The 24083-nt window shown below is 34.6% G+C and overlaps 1 protein-coding gene across 2 annotated transcripts in view; it reads left to right on the top strand.

Moving 5' to 3' along the window:
- Positions 1-24083, top strand: part of LOC109064259 (transmembrane protein 178B) — a 93571-nt gene that overhangs the window by 30888 nt on the left and 38600 nt on the right. For both annotated transcript variants that reach the window (XM_042721894.1, XM_042721896.1), the window contains one exon: positions 19158-19271. In XM_042721894.1, coding sequence (XP_042577828.1) covers positions 19158-19271 — 114 coding nt within the window. The remainder of the gene's footprint in view (positions 1-19157; positions 19272-24083) is intronic.

The raw sequence follows: 24083 nt of genomic DNA on the forward strand, positions 1-24083 counted from the left end.
CATTTTTAGACATTCATTTGGTTTGAACGACACATAATCAGTTGTGCAGAAGCAGAAATCTTGAAAATCATCTTTAGTTTTAGTGTTTTCCATGATAGGAATAAATATAAATGTGTCTGTATAAGGCAAAAATGGAAAATAATATACAAGAGTTTAATGTCCTAGGTGGAAAAAGATAATCTATGGGACGTTTTGCCATTTTAAAGCTGTTATTTTACATTACAGTGACTAACACGCGCTCTGATAGAGATGGATGTGCTGAGGATTTATTCGTCCTCTTCAGGGAGAAAAGCGTGCGGCTGTAGTTCCCAGAAAGGCTTCATTTCAAATGGCTGCACCGTAAGAAGGACTTGGCAGCTTTTAATTAACAACGAGGTTTGCTCTGGGAAAGTGAAAGATAACATACCACTCAAAGTCGGAGAGCAGCACACAGAGAAAGACGGATGGAGAGAGTAACGTTCTGTTCACATTAATTAAACGGCTGGCCGAGCCAGCCTCACTAAAATAGTGAGAAAGGAGCAGATCAAAAAGGAGGGAACACAAGCTTTCAAGCTCCAGCAAGTGGGGCAAAAAGGCTCAGGGCGGGTTTATGCATATACTTATCGACTCTCAAACAGCTTTTTGTTTTGCATAATTTAGTCCGTATGTTGTAAGTGTCTGCAACCTTAAACACTCGTTAAGAAATCACTGGCATTGAACAATAAGATGTAGAGATTAATATTAAATGTATTTGTTTTAAATCTTCAATTCTCTTGCTATGCCACACTACTTGGTGTAATCCTTGCTTGTCATCACAAAGCCCAAAGTAAATTTATGAGATATTCGGAAGTGAAACGCTCCAAATAAACCGCACGGATAAAACCACTGGACAAAGTACACTTTGTATACTGCAAATGAGATGTTTTGATCAAATTGAATCTATTTTTGCTGTGGACAAGTGGGTATTTAGCACAGCATGACAAATATGCCAACAAAAATTCAAACTAATGGAATTATATATATATATATATATATATATATATATATATATATATATATATGTATATAAGATAAAATAAATTAATAAATAAACATTTGTAAAAACCTAAACATTTGTTAAAATATTAATCATAAACATGCTTTTAATTTATATAAATATTTAAACTTTACAAAAATAATTAAATATTAGAAAATAAAATATTTTTCATTTGACCAGTATTTTAATATAATTTTGTTTAATGTTTCTTTTAAATTACATGAGCTCATTTATATGTATTGAAAAATAAACCAAAAAGTTGATAAAAAAGAACAATTGAAAACATTTTTAAAATAAAATTATATTTATTCATAATTTATATACATATAAAAAAATTCTAAAATTGAATAATGCAATAATATTTTAGTAAATAGTTTGCATTAATATATATAAAAATAATAATAATAATAAAAAATAATACTCATTCCTTGACAAGTAATCAGACCCAGAAAGTTAGAGACAGATCCTCCCAGGAGAGAAGCTTGGCCATCACATCTTGTAGTAACATGACTCTAGCAGAGGAATTGATCGAGTGGCCTCCCCGAGTCTCTTGTCCTGGAAATTTGCAAGCCAATCAATCAATTAAAAAGATCTCTGTGGGTCAATGGGCCTTGTTCGGAAAACGTGTATATGCATCCTTAGCTTAGCACGGTGGGCTTAAAGCTCTTTTTAACACATCTGAAAAAGATTTATATGGGATAGCTTCATTTCTTTCTGGCATACCAAACTCAAATGACTCTAAATGCTCCTTGTATCTAGCAGATGTAGACTAAGGTCACATACTTTCTGGAAGAGACAAGATTTACACAGTTTCTAAATCTAGTAGTTTCCTCCATAAACAGCATTTTTAAGGCATCACTCCCGATGAAAGGAAATGTACAAGGGGTTATTTTAACTGGTCTAAAATTTAATTGTCATTTGGACAAAACAAAAATCATGCAAAATACAGTTTCATGGATGTTAAAAATGTATTTATGGGTGGTAAATATTTTTAATTCACCCACCATTTGGCAGTTATGGCAAAAAGTTAATTTTGGCCCCTGTGGCTAACTCTCTCTGGCATGATGGTATTTCTGCAATTATATTGGCACACCAGCATGGCACGCTGTGCAGAGGCAGCCCATGTTGTTAGGCATGCATTAGTACTTAGGAAGGATGCCAAGAAACTGTCTGTGGGACTAAGGGGCTAAGATGCCGTGCTAAAAGAACATGTTGACAAGACTTGACCCAATGCTGCTCCTTATTCCCTTTCAGTCAGTTCATGTGTGGGTCATATCATCAACTGTATTTGATGCAAATAAAAATTTATTAGTCTATGCAGTGAAAACATACTGATAATATAGGTGTTGTTAGACCCTATAAAGACCGCCTAAAAATAGGATCTAGATTCCCGATGAACTGATATAAGAAATAATATATAAGAATAATATAATAATATAATATAAATCTATATAACTGCATTTTAAAGAATAGCAAAAAATTGTTATACAGGGACTGAAATCAGTGAGATACTGTAGTTTATTAGTAAAATATTATTTATATTAATATAATTTTACAAAATTAAAATTATATAGTAATAATATAATAATGTAATAGTATATTATTAAAAAATAAAAATATTTTTATTAAAGAGATAAATGTTAGTCAGCATAAAATAGTACAAAATTAAAATTATATATATATATATATATATATATATATATATATATATATATATATATATATATATATATATATATATATATATATATATATATATATGATTTTAATTTTGTACTATTTTATGCTAACTAATACTGGCTTATCTCTTTAATAAAAATAATATTTTTTAAAAATACTTTACTTTTCATTTATATAAAAAAAGTTTAATTATTGAAACATTTAAATTAAATATTTAAATCATTTTCCATTTAATTTACATTTTAATACTTTAGTTTAAAAATGTAATTTTAATATCTATATTTTTCAATTATATATATAAAACTAGGCTATATAATATATATAAAAAAGCTTTATGTACAATTTTGTTGCACTATTTTAGAAAAGTAGCTTTAAATTAAAGGGTGGTTCATTACGATTTCACTTTTAACGTTAGTGTGTAATGTTGCTGTTTGAGCATAAACAATATCTGCAAAGTTATGAAGCTGAAAGTTCAATGCAAACGGAGATATAGTCTTTTAAAATTCTGGCAGTTAAATGCCTACAAAAACGGCTGGTAGGGACTACAACGAGTTACTTCCCGGGTTTGTGACATCACAAACCCAGATAAACCCCACCCTCGGAAAAAGGCAGCAAAGGGGGCGAGGCCATGCTGTGCTGCTTTAGAGAAGAAGAAGAGAAAACTAGAGGTGCAAGTAAAAATCTGTTCAGATATGAATCGCAATTTTGTTTTCTAACAATTCTAATGGATTCACAAGTTTCAAAATCAATGTTCTAAAGCAGTGGTTCTTAATACTGTTCCACACGTTCCCCTGCTCTGCATCTCTCTCTCAGCTCAGCTCCAGCAATGATCTGTAACAATTATACACTTATTTTCACATAGTTATGAGAAGCGTTAAACATGGATGGGTGTGCAGTTGCCGTACTATGTCAAAGCTTTAATCAGGATAAAACCGTATATTTAAAGCTAACATGAGCAGTAGCGTTTACAAATAACAGCGTATCAAAAAAAGGATGAGACAACAACAAACAAAAAACATAGGCCTACCATTAAAAGCCGTGCTTGCTCAGGTTCTGCACGATCCTCTTCAATAATATCCTCTGCTTCTCAATAGGGCTCAAACTGATAAGCGATATTAACGACCCCATTGTTTACAATACAACCGGAGCACATGCCGCTGAGGTGAGGGGCGGGGCGTTTAGATGTGCGCTACAGGCGTTTAGCCAATCACAACACACTGGGCTAGCTAACCAAACAGAGCCCATTGCCTATTTCTGAGGGAGGGGCTTCATAAAATAAGAAAATGATCAGCCCGTTTCTCAGAGAAGGGACAGGGCAGTATGGAATAAAGGTAAATTATGTGAAAAATAATGTGTTTTTTAACTTCATGTTAGACTGCACTCCATAAACACAATCAAGCCTAAAAAAAAAAAAAAAAACACTGAACCACCCCTTTAAAAGTCTATGCCATTATATAAGCACTATTTTCATGCTACTGCAAAATGCAGAAAACCATTTGTCATTATTTTAAGTTACTCCCCCAAAAATAGGGGAAAGAGACTAGTTATTGCCTGGAGCAGAGAGCGGCCTTTCAATATACTCAAGATGGTGACACATTCTTCTAGATGGCTAATGAAATGGAAGCATAGGGTGAGCAGCTGAGTTGTATTTCTGTCTTTGCGGCATCCATAGTAAGGGATCCTGAGGCCTTTGAGTTTCCCTGACCCAGATTTTCATTACACTGGCTTATTTAGGTGTGCTGTGCTCATGTTTGAGTCATAATGTGTCAGATCTCTTATATGTCAGCCTTTTGTGAGAGTTTACACTTCAGTGATCTCAGTAGTGTTTATTTCTCCCAAATTGGCACAGCCTTACAATGGCACAGATCAAGTGTGGCTTCTAGACACGTCACTTTAGTAACGGTATAACTTCAAGACCGACTTGGTCAAAGAGATATGCTCTGGCAGGATTTCAGCTCAGCAACCTTGCAAATCTATCGTGATTGCATCCACCCCCACCTGCCCAGCTGCTCCACACACACCTACAGCTCTCTTCCAGCTCCAGATGACATCTGTGTTTGCTTAGTGAATGGAAGATATTTGTTTATTGACTCTGCAGCTTCATAACCCTCTTGGATCTGAGCCTGCACCAAAATCCCAAAAGACCGAACTAATGTCTGCATTCTCTCTTGATCGCTCTCATAGTAAATTCTACAGATTTACGGAGACAGTACGAAAAAAATGTGGGTGTTTGGGAAAGTAGTAGTGAAAGTTACGGGAAGGAAACACCTCAGAATGATTTGGCTCTTGATGCACACCTCACCAAAGAAGGTCAAAAGTGCAGTCTCTTGCCTATTCCCATACACTTCACTCACACAAATCCTACATTTATGTGGTGTTGAGGTTTGATACAGTAAAGGTTGTCTCTACCTGAGGGCCAGGTTTGACATTTTCATCCCAAAAATACAGGAAATATCCCACTTCTGTCTGCTCAATGTCCTGCAATCCTGAAGTCTATTATGACCAGCTGAGATGAAAGGTTTTGCCTAGAATTAGATTTGACTTCCTGTGAGCCTGTTTTATCTATACACACTGCCAAATACGGGACTGCTCTCGGTCAAACAATTTGCGGAAAATCAAATGTGCACCCCTGGCAGGGATTTTCAAAGTTTAAGCTGAAATTCAAGAGCACTGTCTTACCAAAAAGACAGGCAGAACATCACCTGCAGTCTCAGGATTAGTCCCGCCTAAGACTGCCACATGTACACGGAAAGCGCTTTCGCAATTTGGAACTTTACATAACTGTCAGGATGAATGGCACAGATGAATTTTTATTAGTTTATCTGGAAGCAAAGTCATGTTAACAAGGTACTGGACAACTTAAATAAAGTATATACAAAGTTGTCCAGTTACTGGCATCGAACCCTTTAAAAGATATTTAGAGTTTAGTTTGAGGCACTAATTAAGATAACAAGATATCAGCAATCCAAAATGAAATAAAATGAAACAAATAAAATTATGCTGACTAACACTTATCTCTTTAATAAAAATATTTTTACCATTTTTTACTATAAAATGTGTACATTTAATTTACATTTTAATATTTTAGTTTAAATATTCAATTATATGAGCTCATTAACACAAGCCATATTTATGAAACAATACACTGCAATTTCACAGAAAATAATTATAATAAAAATACTTATGTTTCAGATAATCCTACTGCTAAGAAACAATATGAAATGTGGTTGTTCATGATACATGTTAATCATAGCATCTTATCTTTAAGTGGGCTGTTCTTGCCAGAATATGGCTGTTCTGGCTGCAATGTAGACCAAACCTTATGCTGTTTAGTCCAAGGCTACATGAAACCACATTACCATGAGCTATAGCTAAAATCCATCTTTACAACAAACCAACTAGGCACCACATACAAACTTGCATGTAGATACACTGATGTCAGGAATCTATGAGACTAAGTGACTATCTGTTAGTGACACCACAAACATAACCTGAAATACAAACATTGAGTTCATTCAAACCAACAATAAAAGCTCCACAGGACAAGTCTCACAGGGATAACTGTCTAATTAGTAGTAGATAGCAGAAAAACAAAACACTGCCCCCTCACCTCTTGATTCTCAACCCAAAGCTCAGCAATTCTGAAAATGGCGTTATCATTAGATCCCATGTAAAGTGCTTCATCAATAGACTACTTAACATATAGATTCTGAGGCCGATGGCAGATCATGCCTCTGTTTCTGTGGCAGAAAGCCAAGCAACTGTCTTATAAAAACTTTCACTGTCATTTCATTTAGGCTGATGCCAATCTTTAGCTATAGTGTACATTCTCATTTATTATTTACAGGCAATATGCTGCTTTTCTGTTTGCTTTTCTGTGGGGGTAAAAAAATACAATTTTCTGCCCAAACAATCCCATTTTTGGACCCATTAATTATCCTATCCCAACAATAATAAAGGGTTTCCAGTCAAAAGGTTACTTCATGTGAAAGATTACAAATCTAACTACTCGAGAATTTTTATATGCTCCATAGTTTTATCCTTTAATAACGTGTAAACAGGACACAAATTTAACACTCATCAAGCATCTCCAGAGAGCTAAAATTGGCTTTGGTGAGTAAATACAATCTGGCCATTTGGCTAGTACATAAATTGGAAATTACTACATGGTGTAAATCTCAAAGATGCACTCGGTAATGACTTTTAATATCGCACTTCCAGGACTTTATACTGTAGATGCGGCACCACACAAAACAAAAATTTTCAGTTAAAATCTTTGATAACATTGTAGTACATGATTAATTTGTGTCACAATCAAAATTTTTCAGTACCAGGATATAGCAAGAAACATAAATCGACTGGTCATGTGATCTCAAGAGGGTGGCCTCCATGAGGAGACCCGGTCTATGTAAAATAAAACAGCTTTTATTAAGCTACTAATAACTCTGGAGGCCTAAGTTCTTGTGTTCACCATTTTAAACACATCTCCAAAAATAACCACACTAAAAGTAACATTTTTATGCAAAGAACATAAAAGTGATAAAACATTGTGAAATACAATTTGTAAACTTTATGTAACTAATGCTACTTGAAATACAATTTGTAAACTTTATGTAACTAATGCTATTATCTGTTAGCATCATTAACATCCAATTTTATTCATTTTTGTCTGTTTTAAACACTACCTGGACCCTCAAAATGCATTCAGTGTATATTTAACTCTACAAATGAGATGTAGAGAAGAGAGGTGACAACTTTTTACATTCAACCTCTGGACAAAGGCTTCTCAAACCAAATGCATCCCACGGGAGCCTGAAGTTAGCATTGCGACTGCCATTATCCATTTACTGTGCAGGTCAGCAAAATTTAATGGCAATGCGAGGTTTTCTCCTACAGGAGTGAAGGACAGCATGTTGGCAGCCATTTTAAGGGCTTTAATTAAAGAGCTCTGCGCCAGTGTCCAGATACTATCAGTCAGTAACGTCTGCCTATACTTCCATCTCCTGCACACAACAGATAATGCTAATGCTGCTTTATAATCAGCTCATTCTTTACGGCAGACAAACACAATGGCTGGCACTCTCTGACAGTTTGTCAAAGACCAAAAATCAACTTTAAAAGAGTAGTAATTAACTAAAAAAACAAGGTTGTAGCCTGGTTATAAAATGAATTCCATTACAAGAAGAATGCTGCTCTGGCTTATTATGTATGACTGTTTAGGGCTTTTGCACACTCACAGATTTGAAGAGAGCTTTGATAGGCTATTTATTTATTTTTCTACTGGATCAGGGTGAGATCCGCCACCCTCTGCAAGCTTGAGCCGAACAGACCACACACCCGCCCGGATTCATCCATCTTCATTCTCTAAAACAGTGGCTTGAGGGCTTCTACCACGTACTGATTCTGGTGAATTACAAGAGGCAAGCCACTCCAGAGGGAAGTCTTCCTGGCCCTTCAAAGACAGTGTGATGCTGCAGAGTGCTAAAATATAGCAAACCAAGCTTAGTGTTCCCTGTCATCACTTCCTGAAGGCATGCCACACTGTTTTCTGACAGATCTTCGATCGCAAAAGTTGAATATTAAAAGTATAGAAGGAGATAATTGGGCACTCAATGTGAATATGGGCTTAGCATTAATACTGCTACAGCACAACCGCTAGAGATGTCCTATGCAAATGAGTAATTCTGATAAACTGATTTTTTTTAATGATTCGTTCAAATCGATTCACTTAACTGTATATGTAGAGACTGTTTGAAACTGTGGGCCACAAAAAATGCACCATCACAACTATAGTTTACCAAAGTTATTGATACTACACAATTAAATAAAAGGATCAAATTGTCTCAAATGTTCTCACAATGTTTCAACAACTATTTTTTCATTCATTATGGTGGTACTTTGGCATATATTCACTATCGTTCATTGTTTTTTATTTTTTTGTGTGTTTTTGAAAGAAGTCTTTTATTTTCACCAAGGCTACATTCATTTGATTGAAGATACAGTTAAAACAATGATATTATTGCAATTGTTTACAATTTTAATATATGCTGATTTGGTGGATTCTAAAATCCTATACATAAAGTGCAGCATAAGCACTTCTTGTGGCACTTCTGAGTGATGACTCAAAGGAATTGTTGAAATTAAACTGATTCGAATGAACTTATTCACCTAAAATCTATAAAAATGAAACACAAAAGAACAAAAACATTTGTAAAGATTCTTACAGTGTTTGTAAAACATTACTTAATTAATCATGACAGTATTTTGTCAGAAACAAGCCTAATAAAATGTATTTTATTCCAAAAATTATAAACTGAGTGATGAATCATTGAAATAAATAGAATGAACTAAGTCACCTAAACAAACCAGACTTACCAATTCTGACAAAAAAGATGAACTTAATCCAAGGTTGTCTAATTTTGTCTAAACTTATACTTTTGCTAGGTTCACTTTATTTTAATTTATTTTCACTTGTCTGAAAGATATTAACAGTGCATATATTCATTAATCATTTGCTCATGGAAGACAAAATATCTTTATGTTCTAGCCACAAAACCTTCACAATCAACTATATTCAAGCTTAATGTAAGTTTAAAGGACATGCGTAGGTCTCCAGCATCCACTGTTAACTGTAAGCAAGATTGTCCTCAGTGACATCTGTGCATTGGTAAAATGAACTGCACATTCCATTCATCATCATGTCATGCTCAGCGGCTGCACGAAGCATTTCTAAATTAATTTGACTTCACTTGTAAAGCAGAGACGATCTATCCTCATGTTCCTTGCAGCAACAGACTGATCTACCTGCACAAACCCACCGCTCATGTGCTGTGTTGTAATTATGAAGACAATGAAACACATCAGCTGGGTCAGTGAATACATGACCGTTATAACATCCCCCCTCTTACAACCAACCAATGCACTTAACTGGTGTATCTCGTCGTTAATCCAGCTTGGTTTGGGTTCGGCGAGGGATGAACCGCAATCTGGGTCACCAAATAATGAGGCCAGGGCGAGTACTGCACCGCAGCGTCCATCTGGCAGCCCCATGTGCCGGTCTCTGCCTGCGATACGCAGGTCTGGAGGAATATACAGAGTGAGCACACAAACTAGAGACGTGTTACCTGGCTCTGGACTGAAGTGTGTGAGAACCTGTTTGGTTTTGGAATTTACATATAAAATCATTTCTTTGACTTACCCTTGAGATGGCAGACACTTAATTATTTTAGATTTATTTATTTATTTATTTTTTGCACTGCTATAAGTATAATATTTTTTTCTAACCTCAGTGCTTGAGGTCAGTTTCATTAGTAAAAAAACAATTACTTAAATAAATAAAAAATTATACTATATATATATATATTGCACATACATATACATATTATTATAAAAAAATTTCTAACCTCAGTGCTTGAGGTCAGTTTCATTAGTAAAAAAACAATTACTTAAATAAATAAAAAAATTAAAAATTAAAAATTAAAAAAATAGATTTTGTACATACAAATACATATTAAAATAATATTTTTTCTAACCTCTGTACTTGTGATTGATTTTAAATAAATTATTAATAATTTAAATAAATCATAAAATTAATTAAAATAGACTTTTAAATAATAATTAAATATATATTTATAAATAAATAAATAAATAAATATTCTTTTTATTTAAAAACAAAAAAATTACAAATAAAATGTATTTTGTATATATCAAAATAATATTTTTTCTTATCCTCTCTACATATGTGTATATGTGTGTGTGTACATATATCCACTTATCCAATACATATACAGTACATCTCTCTTTTTCACTCTGTATATCTTTATTAATTTTTCCATTTGTCCAAGAAAGGAAAAACAACCATTTTAATAATACAAATAAATCATGACAATATTGAATATTTAATTTCAAGAAAAAGAAGGAAAGTAGATATTTATATATCATAATTTTCAGGATTTCATGACTGAATTTCAGATCATTTTTAGTTAAATCATAGATCAATAGATTAATCTATGACCAACAGATATTGAAATGCCAAATATATTTTTAATTCTGCATGGTTAATGCATTATGGCATTTGTGTAATTTATCACATTCTATAAAATTCTTTTTTTTTTTCTTTTGTGGACATAATAAAATATTAAACATCCATATTTCTCTTTATACACTTTTAATACACTTTTATGCACTGGTTTTATTGTTAGAAGATCGTGCACTGAATGTGCCGCTTAGCTTGCACAGAAACTGCAATAAAAAATAAATAACAAATGGAAATTAACTCAAATGTACACAGCCATTAGCACTGTGCTTCTCAAGCAACGTTCCCAACTGAAAAATAATAAAGCCACACATGCATTATGTCAGCCATTGCTCCCTGGGGCAAAGGGAATAAAAAAACAGGTTGTATGATGACAGGAATCTTTGATGTCCATATGCATGTGGGTGACTGCACAGAGTGGAGTGGAGCAGAATCTTGACTCATAGACAGAGTTATGCCAAAAGCCTCTCTCAGTCTTTATCACAAGCTTTTATCTTCATCATAAGGACAGAGACCACCATGAGGCACATTTATAATTAGATTGTGGAGTGTCGGGTCAAATACTATGAGTCAGCTAGATGATAATGCCGCTCTGGGACTGTTAGCGTCAAGCATGGCTTACTCCAGCTTTGATAAAGTACTCATATCATGCCTTCTGTTGAGCATTTGCGATGTCATAAAGGTCTGCACAAGCACAATGTCTTAGGAATTGCACAATTTTTTAAAACACCATATAATTAGAAGAAATAAAACTTAACTACTAGTGGGGAAAATTGTTAAAATGCAAAAAATAAAAATAAAATTAAAATTATTTAAATAGCCTATTAGATAGACTGAATTATTAAACTCAGGATTGACTATCATTACAATTATGTTTCTAAAGACTGGTTGTAAATTATGTCAATCACAATTATTAAATAGTTAATATCTTCCCAAATAGCTAGTGTTTTCTCTTTTCTGTTGTATCTGTTCTCATAAACTTTATCTTGCTCATTGCAGTTTATAAGACAATATTCTCTGTACAGCTACAGTGTATATATATATATATATATATATAGACATAATACACACACACACACACACACACCACACACACACACACACACACACACACACACACACACACATATATATATGCCTTTATATTTAAGGAAGGGGATCACACACAATGAGATTTCGGCATTCATGAAGCATCATGAAGTTTGAAAAGCATTTGTTTAGTGTATCACCAAACAAAGGAAGATCACATAGGCTATCATTAGAAAGAAACACCAAATCTATCTGTCATTCTTCTGTGAAGCAGCTTCAGCAGTGTACTTGACTCGAACACTAAGGCAACAGGAAAAGCGTAATGATGACTAATGCTCGCCACTGAACAAAGGGAATTGCAGCACATGGCAGCAGTGCGGCTACAGGCCTGTAGCACAGGAGGGAGTTTATGATTAATGAAAATAAATACGAAAAGCATCACATCAGCCCCGGCACCTGATCGCTCTCGCCTCCACAACTGCGTTACTGCTTAGCAAACAACTACATCACTAGAACAGATACAGCCCTCGGTTCAGTACAGTCCTGCTGGAGTCAGTGGCAATGATGCCAGATATCTCCTGACAGAGAGGTCAGCATTAATCCACTTTGCTTTGTATAAAACATTTGGACTCTCTGAAGGGCTGACCTCTAATAAAGTGGTCTTTAAGTAATTCTTGCACTGCCCTACATGTTAAGGGGATGTACAATTACTTGTTACACAGATCTGTGGAATACTTTATACACATACATAAAACGCTACAATAATACAACAATTAAATATAATAAAAAAAAAATAATAAAAAAAAATAATAAAAAAAAAAAAAAAAAAAAAATACATTTAACGAGTCTTGATTATGTAAATAAAATAATAATAAAATAAAATAATTAAATAAAAAATAAATGAATGAACTGCAACATTTAAGACACCATGTAATTAAAAGAAAAGAAAACCAAACCACTTGAAGAGAAAACTGTTAAAATGTGAAAATTACATCAAATATATTTTTTACAGAATTTGCCATCATTACAATTATAATACATTATTATATAATTAAATACATTTAAACAGTCTTGAATATGTAAATAAAATCAAATAAAACATCTCAGTTAAAAAAAAAAAAAACTTAGTTTTGGCTTGTCAAATGTTGCTTTTTATGGTTGAATATTTTTGTATAGTGATTGCTTAAGTGAAGGATGTCTCCTGCAGTAATAAAGTCTTCCCAAATAATAATTTCATGCACTTAGTTATTTGGTTAGTAGCCAACCATTATTGCAAATCAATTTAAATAAAACAGTCTTGAATATTCATAAAAAAACAATTTTGTTAATTTTATAGCCTCCAAAGGGGATTATCTACAAGGATCCAGAGTTATTAAATATATAAACAATTGTGCTAATTATAAGACATGGTTGTGTTGTTTACTGTTGCGACTGTTATTATTTTAAAATGACCTGTTAGAGGATATTAACTTCTGCTCTTATATTATCTCAAAATTAACGGGTTACATTAATCTCTCTGTGCCACTTTCAAATAGGTATATTTTGCAGAGAGAAGAGGAGATAAAGTTAATCCCCTTTGCAATATTAAAGCGGCAACAGTGGTGACTTTGCATATACGTCAATGCTATTATACAGTACATCACATAACATTGATCCAGATTACATGTAATGAGGACACTGGACACATATTGATCCAGGCCAAAAGCAGAAATCAGGCTATAGTATTTGTAATCTGTTACCTTATTGACATGCAGTCCTTCTTCAAGTTGAGCAGTGCTGTTGTTGTCGATATAGGTTTTTCTTAGAAAGGTATCACTCATTACTAGACCAGAGGAGGGGAAAAATTAAGCGAAGGGCTCATGAATTATTGACAAAGACATTGGAAAAATGGTAAAGTGACATTTCAGTGAATCTAGAGGAAATTCAAAGATGAGGTTCAAGGGTGATTAATTTTGTGACAGTTCCTTCGCACCTCAGTTGGCAATGTGTGTAACGTGTCGCAAATGGATTATTTAAAACGCACTTATTTATTTATTTTGAAATTCGGCTGAGCAGACACATTAGCTGCAGATAATGGCAGTGATTAATCCTGGAGTAAACAGCTGAAAATGCCCTTGCGAAAAAAGTAAAAAAATCTAATCCAACCTTCAGGAAAAAAAAAATGAAATCTAAAATGTCCTTTCTCACTCTGTGATAGTTAAAGCAAAGTAAGACAGGCTGGAGATTCATAAATAAGTAAAAGACTCTTCCAGTCTGCCAAATCCCTTTCTACAGACTTTAGTACAATAAGCACAATGAGCAGAAAAGCAGACAGCACAGGAGAGTCTGCCAAAGAAATAGTACTTGCGGAGTTTCTCTTTATATAATGGATCCATGCTTTCATGTTTAATCAGACATTTTGGTCCATATTAACATGAAAGCATCATGGCAGGATGGATCCATGCTTTCATGTTATTTATGCCAAATTCTGACCCTACCACCTGAATGTCTCAGCAGAAACCAGACTCATCAGACCAGGCAACCTTTTTCCAATGTTCTATTGTTCAATTTTAGTGAGCCCTGGCAAACTGTAGCCTCAGTTTTCTGTTCTTATCTGACTGGAGTGGCGCCTGTTCTGTTGCTGTAGCCCATCTATTTCAAGGTTTGACATGTTGTGTGTTCAGAGATGCTCTTCTGCATGCCTCGGTTGTAACAAGTTGTTGGGTTACTCTTGCCTTTCTATCAGTTTGAACTAGTCTGTCCATTCTCCTCTGACCTCTGGCATCAACAATGCATTTTCACCCACTGAACTGCCACTCACTGGATATTTTCTCTTTTTCAGACCATTCTCTGTAAACCCTAGAGATGGTTGCACAAAAAATTGCAGTAGATCAGCAGTTTCTGAAATACTCAGACCAGCCGTCATGTTTAAAGTCATTTAAATCACTTTTCTTCTTCATTCTGATGCCGGGTGTGAACTTCAGCTGATTGTCTTGACCATGTCTACAAGCCTAAATGAACTCAACCACTACAATGTCATATGCAAATAAAATAATTAAAAAGCAAATCAGAAGAACAGGTGTACTTAATAAAGTGGCTGGTGAGTGTATATATAAATACATATTATGCCTGGCCATTTAATGTTAAATTAGGAAAATTAATTAGTACAGCACATGGTAATAAAATATATACACTATTATTTATTATGTTTTTTAGTAATTTATCTATCTATCTATCTATCTATCTATGTATATATATATATATATATATACGGTAGTCAACATTTGAAGTGGACTCAAAACCTTTCATCAAAGTTGTCCTAAAACCAAAACAATAACCGTTCTTGTCTTAGGACAACTTTGATTAACTTTTTTAAACCACTTCAAATGTTGACTACCATATATATACAGTAGAGAGAGAGAGAGAGAGAGAGAGAGAGAGAGAGAGAGAGAGAGAGAGGAAATGAGACAGCAAGTACTCTTTGATAAGCAAGAGGAAAAAATTAAATCAGGCAGGCTGTCAAAAAACTAAAAAACAAATAATACAATAACTCACTCAAAAATGATCAAAACCAGTCCCTGTGCTAACAGCACAAGGCATCAAGGGAAGCCAAGTGACCTTTCATTGACTGGCTCATATCAGGACTGCAGAGAATCCTGTGAGTGTAGCTTGGCAACATTAATGCAGATTGTTCTGTAAATAGATATTTTATGCCAGTTAAGCCATATAAAAACAACTTGACACAAGCATTGCAGTGTTAAAATGATATGAAAGTCAATGGCCCTAACTGAACTGAACAGCTCTGTATTTGAGTCACACATTCAAACTAAAGTAAGTGCCATGGTCCCAGTGACACTTAAAAACCTGTGATGCCTTTAGCTTTCTTTGGCGTATTTAAAATCTATTCTACTCTCCCAGGCATCAAAAAATCTATACCCAGGAACACTGCTGTCTGGTCAGCCTGGAAGAAAGATGGTTTTAGTTTACACTCGGTCGCTGACCCGATCAGCTTCTGCTCCACAGGGATACACAGGGCCAAGAACAATCTATCTTACAAGCCAGTGTATCGGGAGAAGTTTGCAGAGTTGCTCGTTAAACTCAGCATGAGCCATGTTTGATGATGAAATTTGTAATTTTGTTTTGATGTTGAAACAACAATCTTCTGTACCAGCTTAACATGCAGAGACTACAAGCAGTTGAAAGCAATTAAATAGTAGATATTGTAAAATCCAAAAAGTTTAAATATTGTGGCACTACACACAGAAAATGTTGCCATAATTTATTTCAAATGAATGTACATGTGAGTAGAGCCGCAAGCAGCGATGACGGGCCCAAGCTATCAGCACAATCGCCACCCTTGTGGCATTGGGAAAAAAGTGCACAGCAGACGAAATCCTGAAGTTTGATAAATAAACAAGACAATGTATGCAAAAGTTATTAGTCACTTCCTCTTTCTTATTTTTCTTCATAAATGCATCACCTCGCCACAGCCAGACCATCCAAGATATCAAAAAACTCTTTGGTGGCAATTGGATGAAAACCCTAGGAGGAGTGTCGCAAATTCCGAAGCGTTTTTCACAAAAGCATGTTAAGGATCCTAAAAAGGCCAGATAGTCACAAAACAATAGGGCCCTGCACCCCTAGTGGCTTGGGCCCTAATTAGTAGAATGTAATATTGTACATTCATAATTAGAATGTAATCTCTCTCTCTCTTTCTCTCTCTCTCTCTATATATATGCTGTAAATGTATGTATATATAATAGTTATTAAAGGGGTCATATGATGCAATTTAAATTTTTCCTTTCTCTCTTGAGTGTTACAAGCTCTTGGTGCACGAAGAAGATCTGTAAAGTTGCAAAGATAAAAGTCTTAAATCCAAAGAGATATTCTTTATCGAAGTTAATACTACACAAAGAAAGAAGAAAAGCCTCCATTAACATCACCCAACATCTCTACATCACTATGTGGAAATATTTGCGTAATGCTGTCCAAATGTTCACACAAAGAAAGAAGTCATGGTTTCAGTAACCGCAGTTAGTGTTGAAGCAGCCATGTTAGGGAGATGCTGTGTGTATCTAGGCGAAAGCAAAAGCACTTTATTTTGCCAACCGAAAGTAGATGCATTTAGGAATCTTTAGGATTACTTACAACAGAACAGCAATGCATTTTATGGACGACCGTTTCGTGAACCTAGGAGAAGAGGTCATTCTGACTTTGCTACAACAATCTGGCGCTTCTGAAACAGCTACTGTACCTATGTTTTGTTATTAGTTCAAGTATTTGCTATTGACTGTTCAAATGCGGAGTTTTGCGTGTCACACACGCGCGTGTGTGTGTGAGAGAGAGAGACAGGGTCACACAGTGGAGTCAGCTGTCTTAACCGTCTGTGGCTTGTGTACTGCAAACACATAGGCACTTCATCACTGTGTCTGTCACGTGGCTCTGCTCCCCTTTCAGGCTTGAACTGATGGTAAAACTAAGGACAACTGTCTTTACATTTATTTAGAAAGATGAAGCTCACGATCAAGGAAAGGGGCGTTACATTTCCAGCGAGTGCTTGCGGTGTTCGGCCAATCACAATGCACTGGGTCAGCTGGTCAATCAGAGCACACTGCGCTTGTCAGAAGGAGGGACTTTGTAGAAAATTACGCATTTGAGAGAGGCGGGGCATAGAGGACATACAATAATGTCCAGCATTTGAAAAATAATGTGTTTTTTGAACATTAAAGCATGTCGACATATTCTGTTACACCAAATACTCCAAATAATTATCTTTAAAAAAGCATCATATGACCCCTTGAAGATGTTAAGTTAGGTTTAGGAATGTGGTAAGATTAATGGATCTAAAATATGGTCACGCAGAATAAGGCATTATTATGTGCTTTGTAAGTACTAAAAAAATCCTAGTAATATGCATGCTAATAAGCAACTAGTTAGTGAGAACTGGACCCTAAGATAAAGAATTACCATATGTACACACATTTTTGTAAAGTAAATCTGGTTGCAGTCGCACTAGTAAAGATCCACTGCTATCGCATCCATTTTCAACTTGTGACACTAATGATTTGTTAATCAATATGACACTAGACCTTCCCCTGGTAACACAACATAGATTTTAGCTGGTCTAGCGGTTCCTGGAAGAAAGAGATAATGGAAGACAGAGTCGAGCATTGGGACTATAATTCTCTTTTCTGGATGATATAGGCTGCCATTTTCTATCTGCAGAGTTTCATAATCAACAGGAAATGATATCCTGGACAATAGTGCAAGCTGGAATGATTGCTGGCGTGTACCGTTAGGACTCAGAAATACGTATCATTATCTTTGTCAGCCGTTTTTCACTGCTGATCAGTGCATATGCGTGAGCTCTGAAGACACATGAGCACATCATTCCTGTCTAAAGGGGAGGATGTGTGCAGGCCTCATTCTAAAGGCCATATCATTCACAAACGCACTTCACAGTGCTCCCATATTAAATCATTTCAGACACTATGTGACATATCTCATTCCCCAAAGCTTGAGAGATATGCTGTACAAGTCGACCAGAAAGCCTCAAAGTACACTGCAGAAAAAGGATTTCAAATGTGTCACAAGCTACAGGAAACCACCGTTTGATTAGAAACAAAGAGAAACACAATCGCACTACTTTGTAAATGTTGAAAAAGTCTCCCGGGATGCTAAAAATGAGATATATACTTTCTCAAAGAGAAGGAAAGAAGAAACTCGAAGGTGTGAAGATTTGTATTCTGATCGTGCTAAATACAGTGAAGTGAAAATCTCTAGCAGGAGCGTGTAGTGGAATATATGCCTAGAAAATGAAGAAAATTAATCTCCATTTAAATCAAGACTGTTGTTGCACATGTCAATTCAATAAACTGATAGATCATTACATTTGTTAGCATTATAGACATGATTCATGTAAAAGAATAGTTCACCCAAAAATGAAAATTTACTGAAAATTGACTCACCCTCAGGCCATCCAAATGACAAATATATATCAGGATTTTGATTTATGGGACAACATGGGATGGACTTTTTCTCTGAAGGAAGCATTATTCTTGTATTTTGGCCAGAAAAAAAAAAAACGTTTAAATTATAGATTTGTTTCTTTCAAATACTGAGCCTTACACTAAATGAGAGGTTAACTGATGGATTGGAGTCATGTTGATTATTTTTGGATTACTGTGCATTTATCAGCTGTTCATCTCTCATTCTGATGGTACCCATTCACCGCAGAGGATCCATTGGTTAGCAAGTGATATAATGCTAAATTTCTCTAAATTTAAGAAAACTAATCTCTTGGATGATCTGAGGGTATGAAAACTTTTGGGTGAATTATTCCTTTAACATTGCATTTTTAACACATTTCTGGTTTTACTAGTACGACTGTAAAATGTTTTTTTCCTTCTCTACTTGCAGGATCCATTGCAAGATGCTCCTATATCAAGTACCACTACTCCTCGGCCACAATACCCAAGAATCTCTCTTACAACATCACCAAGACCATTCGTCAGGATGAGTGGCACTCTCTGCGTGAGTAACTTTCATTCATAATAATAAAGTGGGACCTCAGCATTCCTTGCTTTAAACAACTAAATCATTAATATCTCAAACTGCCATGCTAGCTTGACTAAATTACATTTATAGTACGAATCAGTGTATATTTTAACCTTTAGTGCTGAGACAAGCACTTTGAAAACCGTACAAACAGTAATCATGTCTGACCTAGTGATCTAATTTACTCAGACATATTACTTGCTAAGGTCAAGTCAAAACCAGATATGGAAGTGGGAGCGCAACGTATTGTAATTTCATTCATTTATTTTGGGCTAGCTCTCAGTAGACCTAAAGATGAGCTGATTTGTTGTTGGTTTGTGGAAGGAGGAACTAGGGTACATATCTCAAAGTCAGATGTACCTTGTTGACCCACTTTTGCTTGGTTCCCACCCTCCCGATATAAAAAGGAAATTATGAAGATGCTTATAGAAAAGTGGTGGAAAAAATGCGTGAATACAGAGAGTGGAGCATTAGTGCACAACCTGACCTGCAAAAAGCTCAGCAAAACTGTAAAGCCCATTATTCACACATTTTTACACATGCCTCCTCTTGAGGGTTTATTTATTACATATGCTATATCTACCATTAATAAATCCATTTTGCTGGTAAAAATAAAATAAAGTGAACATGAACAAATATTATTTACACATTACATGCATTAAATGCAATGCATGGTAATTTTTTAGGCATTTACTTTAGTTTTATTTTGCATTCATCTGATTCAGACTGATTCAGTGTCATATGATGCTTCAGAAATCGTTGTAATATACTGATTTGGTGAAGAAACATTTCTTAATATTAGCAACGTTGAAAATTATTGTGCTGCTTAGTATCTGTGTGGCAACCGTTTTCCCTGATGAACAAAGTTCAAAAGAATGGCATGTATTTAAAATAGAGATATTTTGTCACAGTATAATGTCTTTACTTTCATCTTTGGTACATTCAGATTAGTTTACATTATTGTCCTTGCTGAATAAAAGCAAATTACAGTTTAGCTTGGGGAACAAATTTTCATTAAAAACAGGACTGAGGAAGCATGCAATACAACAAGGTTGTCTAAATATGGCTCTTTGGCATGAAGCGCACAACAACAGAGCTTCTCCTTTCAGGCTGACATCCGCAGTTATGACACTGGTTTTCACTACAGTTTACAAAATTTACACTGAGTGGGGAGCGTGTAAATCTACACAAAAGGCCTTCTCCTTGGAGGGTACTGGTTTGTTTGAAACCCTCTTAAGGGATGAGATTGTGGTTTGGAGCTGCTGTGTATCATTGACAGAAGAAAGAACAGGATTCAGCATGCCCTCAAACTGTCATGTGGTCACACTTCAATGCGCTGCGGAGATCAGCCTGTCGGGTGACTGAAGAGACACCTCTCCTTTAACCCCAAAACCAACCAGAATCTACACCTCCATCTCTCTTTTTCCTCATTTTCCAAAGCTTCAACATGGAGGGTTATGAAAGCAGAGATGCATAAATGACACTGCAAGAAAGAGACAGCTCTCAGTGCAGTTGAGTGCAACAGATCTCTGTGGCACCCAACATTTCTTACACTTTCTATTTTGTTCACACTATCTGGTTTAAGTGAACCTGTAATCCTGTAATTTACTTTTTGATATCAAAAATTGACCCCTGGCCCCAGCAAAGAAATCTTGCTGATGGAGTTACAGTTTATGTCAAAAGTTCAAATCTGAGCCAACAGAATATTAAATGAGCCATTTAACAGTTATGAGCCATAATATAATTTATAAATACCTGATGTAAAAAAAAATATATATATATTTTCTCCAAATTAACTGAAAATAAAATACTAAAAAGACAAAATCAGTTGTTTTAATTTTGAATTAATGAATATACACTACAGTTCAAAAGTTTGGGGTTGGTTAGATTTGTATTTATTTTAATTATTTATTTTAAAGATGTTTTTTTTTGCTCATCATGGCAGCATTTATGTGATAAAAAAAGTAAAAACAGTAACATTGTGAAATATTTTTATGCTTTAAAATAACTGTAGTCTATTTTAATGTATTTTAAAATGTAATTTACCACAGTGATGATCACACGTTTCTAATATCCTGATTTGGTGCTCAAGAGACATTTCCTATTATTATTAAATTTGAAAACAGTTGTGCTGCTTAATGTTTTCATGCAATATAGGAAATGTTTTTTTTTTTCAGGATTCTTGAGAAAGTTCAAAAAACAGCATTTATTTGAAATGTCGCTTAAAGATGAAAAAACATGTAATTTTGTGCATGTCTTTTCTGTAATTTTTGACCAATTTAATGCATCCTTACTAAAGAAAAGTATTGAAATTTGACTGGCCAGTGGCCAAAAACTTTACATACACCTTGTAAATTATATAATAATAATATTTAAGGTAGTCAATGTTTAAATTAAAGTAAATAAGCATGCACAATTAAATATCCAATAAAGAGACACCTAATATTGACTGATAACCAATACGATTCTGATATAATGTCTATCTCTAGTTAAAATACTTCTCATACACACTTGAGCTTAGATAACAACATGTTCACATGGTATTTAGAGTCTCCCAGTATGTCTGTCATTTGATCTAAGCATTCTGACATATACAAAGAAAAGACATAGAAGGGTAAATTTCTCGGTTAAGGTCAGGCTGAGATGTGTAATGAGAGAACCTTAAATGTAAAACAGAAAAAAGAATTAACTGAACACCGGGCCTTTAAGGCTTTGACTCCATTGAGTGCCATATTGATTTTGGGGATGCCAAGAGAGGTCAGGAGATCATGAACTCTCCATTAGTGGACACTGAGAAGTAAATTACTCTAGTATTGTCTGGGAAATGTGTCTGAACCTGGGTAACACTGCCAAAAAAGGCTCAAAAAGAATTCTTAGATGTCTCAACCGGCCACTGGTGAAGGTGTGAGATCAAAGCTTGTGTTTTGTGATGTCTAGAATCAACAGAACAGGTAACGCTCAAGCGTCATGGCAGCTTGTGTTGTTTTTGCTTGTGTCTTGCTCGGATGAGAACCGAGACCTCACATTTCATAAAGTGTGTGAAATTGAACAAAGGGAGGTTAGAACATTTCCTGCGCTCTCATAATGCTTATCTGCCTTGCGAGTGACATCAGCAAGACATCAGAAGGCTGTGGGATATACACAACACTCATTTGTAACACACAATCAAAACAACAATAAAACCAATAAACCAAAAATAAATTCACAAAAGCAACTTCTATTATATGGAATATGAAAGCAAAAGTTGAGACTCTGCCGAAGCCAAAATCACTTGTTTTTAGCCAAGGACGGCATATTCAGCTCAAAACTGAAAATGCTTTTGGCGTTTCGGCTTTGGATGAAGACGGCCTGGTTCAGTAACTTTAGCAGCTTAGGGATTTTGTAAGATCAAAAGGAAGCACCAAAAATGAGCAGCGGGAAGCTGTCAATGAACATGACAGGAAATAATCTGCCGTGATGCGTAAAGGTGCCCAAAGAGCTGAATTATGATCTTGGTTTCCAAATCCTCTAGATCTCAGTGCACTCAACTTGGAAACTGCTTAGTGCTTCAGAGACCAAAGAGAGTCAAGCATTGGATTTAAAAAGCAAAAGAAAAGAAAAGAAAAGAAAAGAAAAGAAAAGAAAAGAAAAGAAAAGAAAAGAAAAGAAAAGAAAAGAAAATAAATAAATCGAAAGGATTTTATAGAACTAGTCTATTATTATGGTCAATCCATTAAATATATTCATGTAATCCAATCAATTACATGATATACTTAATATGATATGCTTTATCAAATTAATTGCAATCAAACACACATCATGCAATTAATCACATATCAATATTTTCATCATGCAAATAATCACATATATCAATAATTGATTTTAATTACATGAGTAAATTAATGTATTCATTAAAAAGGTTTAAATGAGAATTCAATATCAATCAACTAAAAAAATATCAAAAATTCTAAATTAAATTAAAATTAAAAATGTATTCATGTATTTAAAATATTTACATATCAATTTAATTTTCAATTAATCACATCAATACTTTTAAACAAAAATGAAAACATGAATCAAAATATGATTGTAGTTGAATTGTAATTACATTACATGCAAGTTTATTAATTTAAACACAATAAGTCACATATCACATAAACACATAAATCAGATCAAATTGTATTTAATTTAAATAACATTCATTAAAAAACTATAAAATTGATTAAATGAAATGCAGTCAATTTATTGATATTGCAGTTCATTTGATAAATAATAATTTGCCAAAAATCACATATATTGGTATCATTAGTTGAGAAAAGCCCCAAATGAAGATTAAACAATGGCATTATATTATAGTGGCAAAAGTGTTTTAAAACTTGACAGCTCATATTACTTTAAAGGGACAGTTCATCCAAAAATCTCATGTCGTTCCAAATCCGTAAGACCATCGTTCATCTTCGGAGCACAAATTAAGATATTTTCAATGAAATCCGAGAGCTTTCTGACCTTGCATAGACTGCAAAACAACTGACATTTACAAGGCCCAGAAAGGCAGTATGGACATCTTTAAATTGGTCCATGTGACATCAGTGGTTCAAACTTAACTTTATGAAGCTAAAAGACTAGTTTTTGTGTGCAAAGAAAACAAAAAGAACTTTATTCAGCCATCTCTTCTCTTCCATGTCAGTCTTCAGTGCCAGAAAGCTCTCGGATTTCATCAAAAATATCTTAATTTGTGTACCCAAGATGAACGAAGATCTTAAGGGTTTGGAATGACATGAGGGCGAGTAATTAATGACAGAATTTTCT

Source organism: Cyprinus carpio, chromosome B4, assembly GCF_018340385.1.
Source record: "Cyprinus carpio isolate SPL01 chromosome B4, ASM1834038v1, whole genome shotgun sequence".
In the NCBI taxonomy this organism is placed as follows: Eukaryota; Metazoa; Chordata; class Actinopteri; order Cypriniformes; family Cyprinidae; genus Cyprinus; species Cyprinus carpio.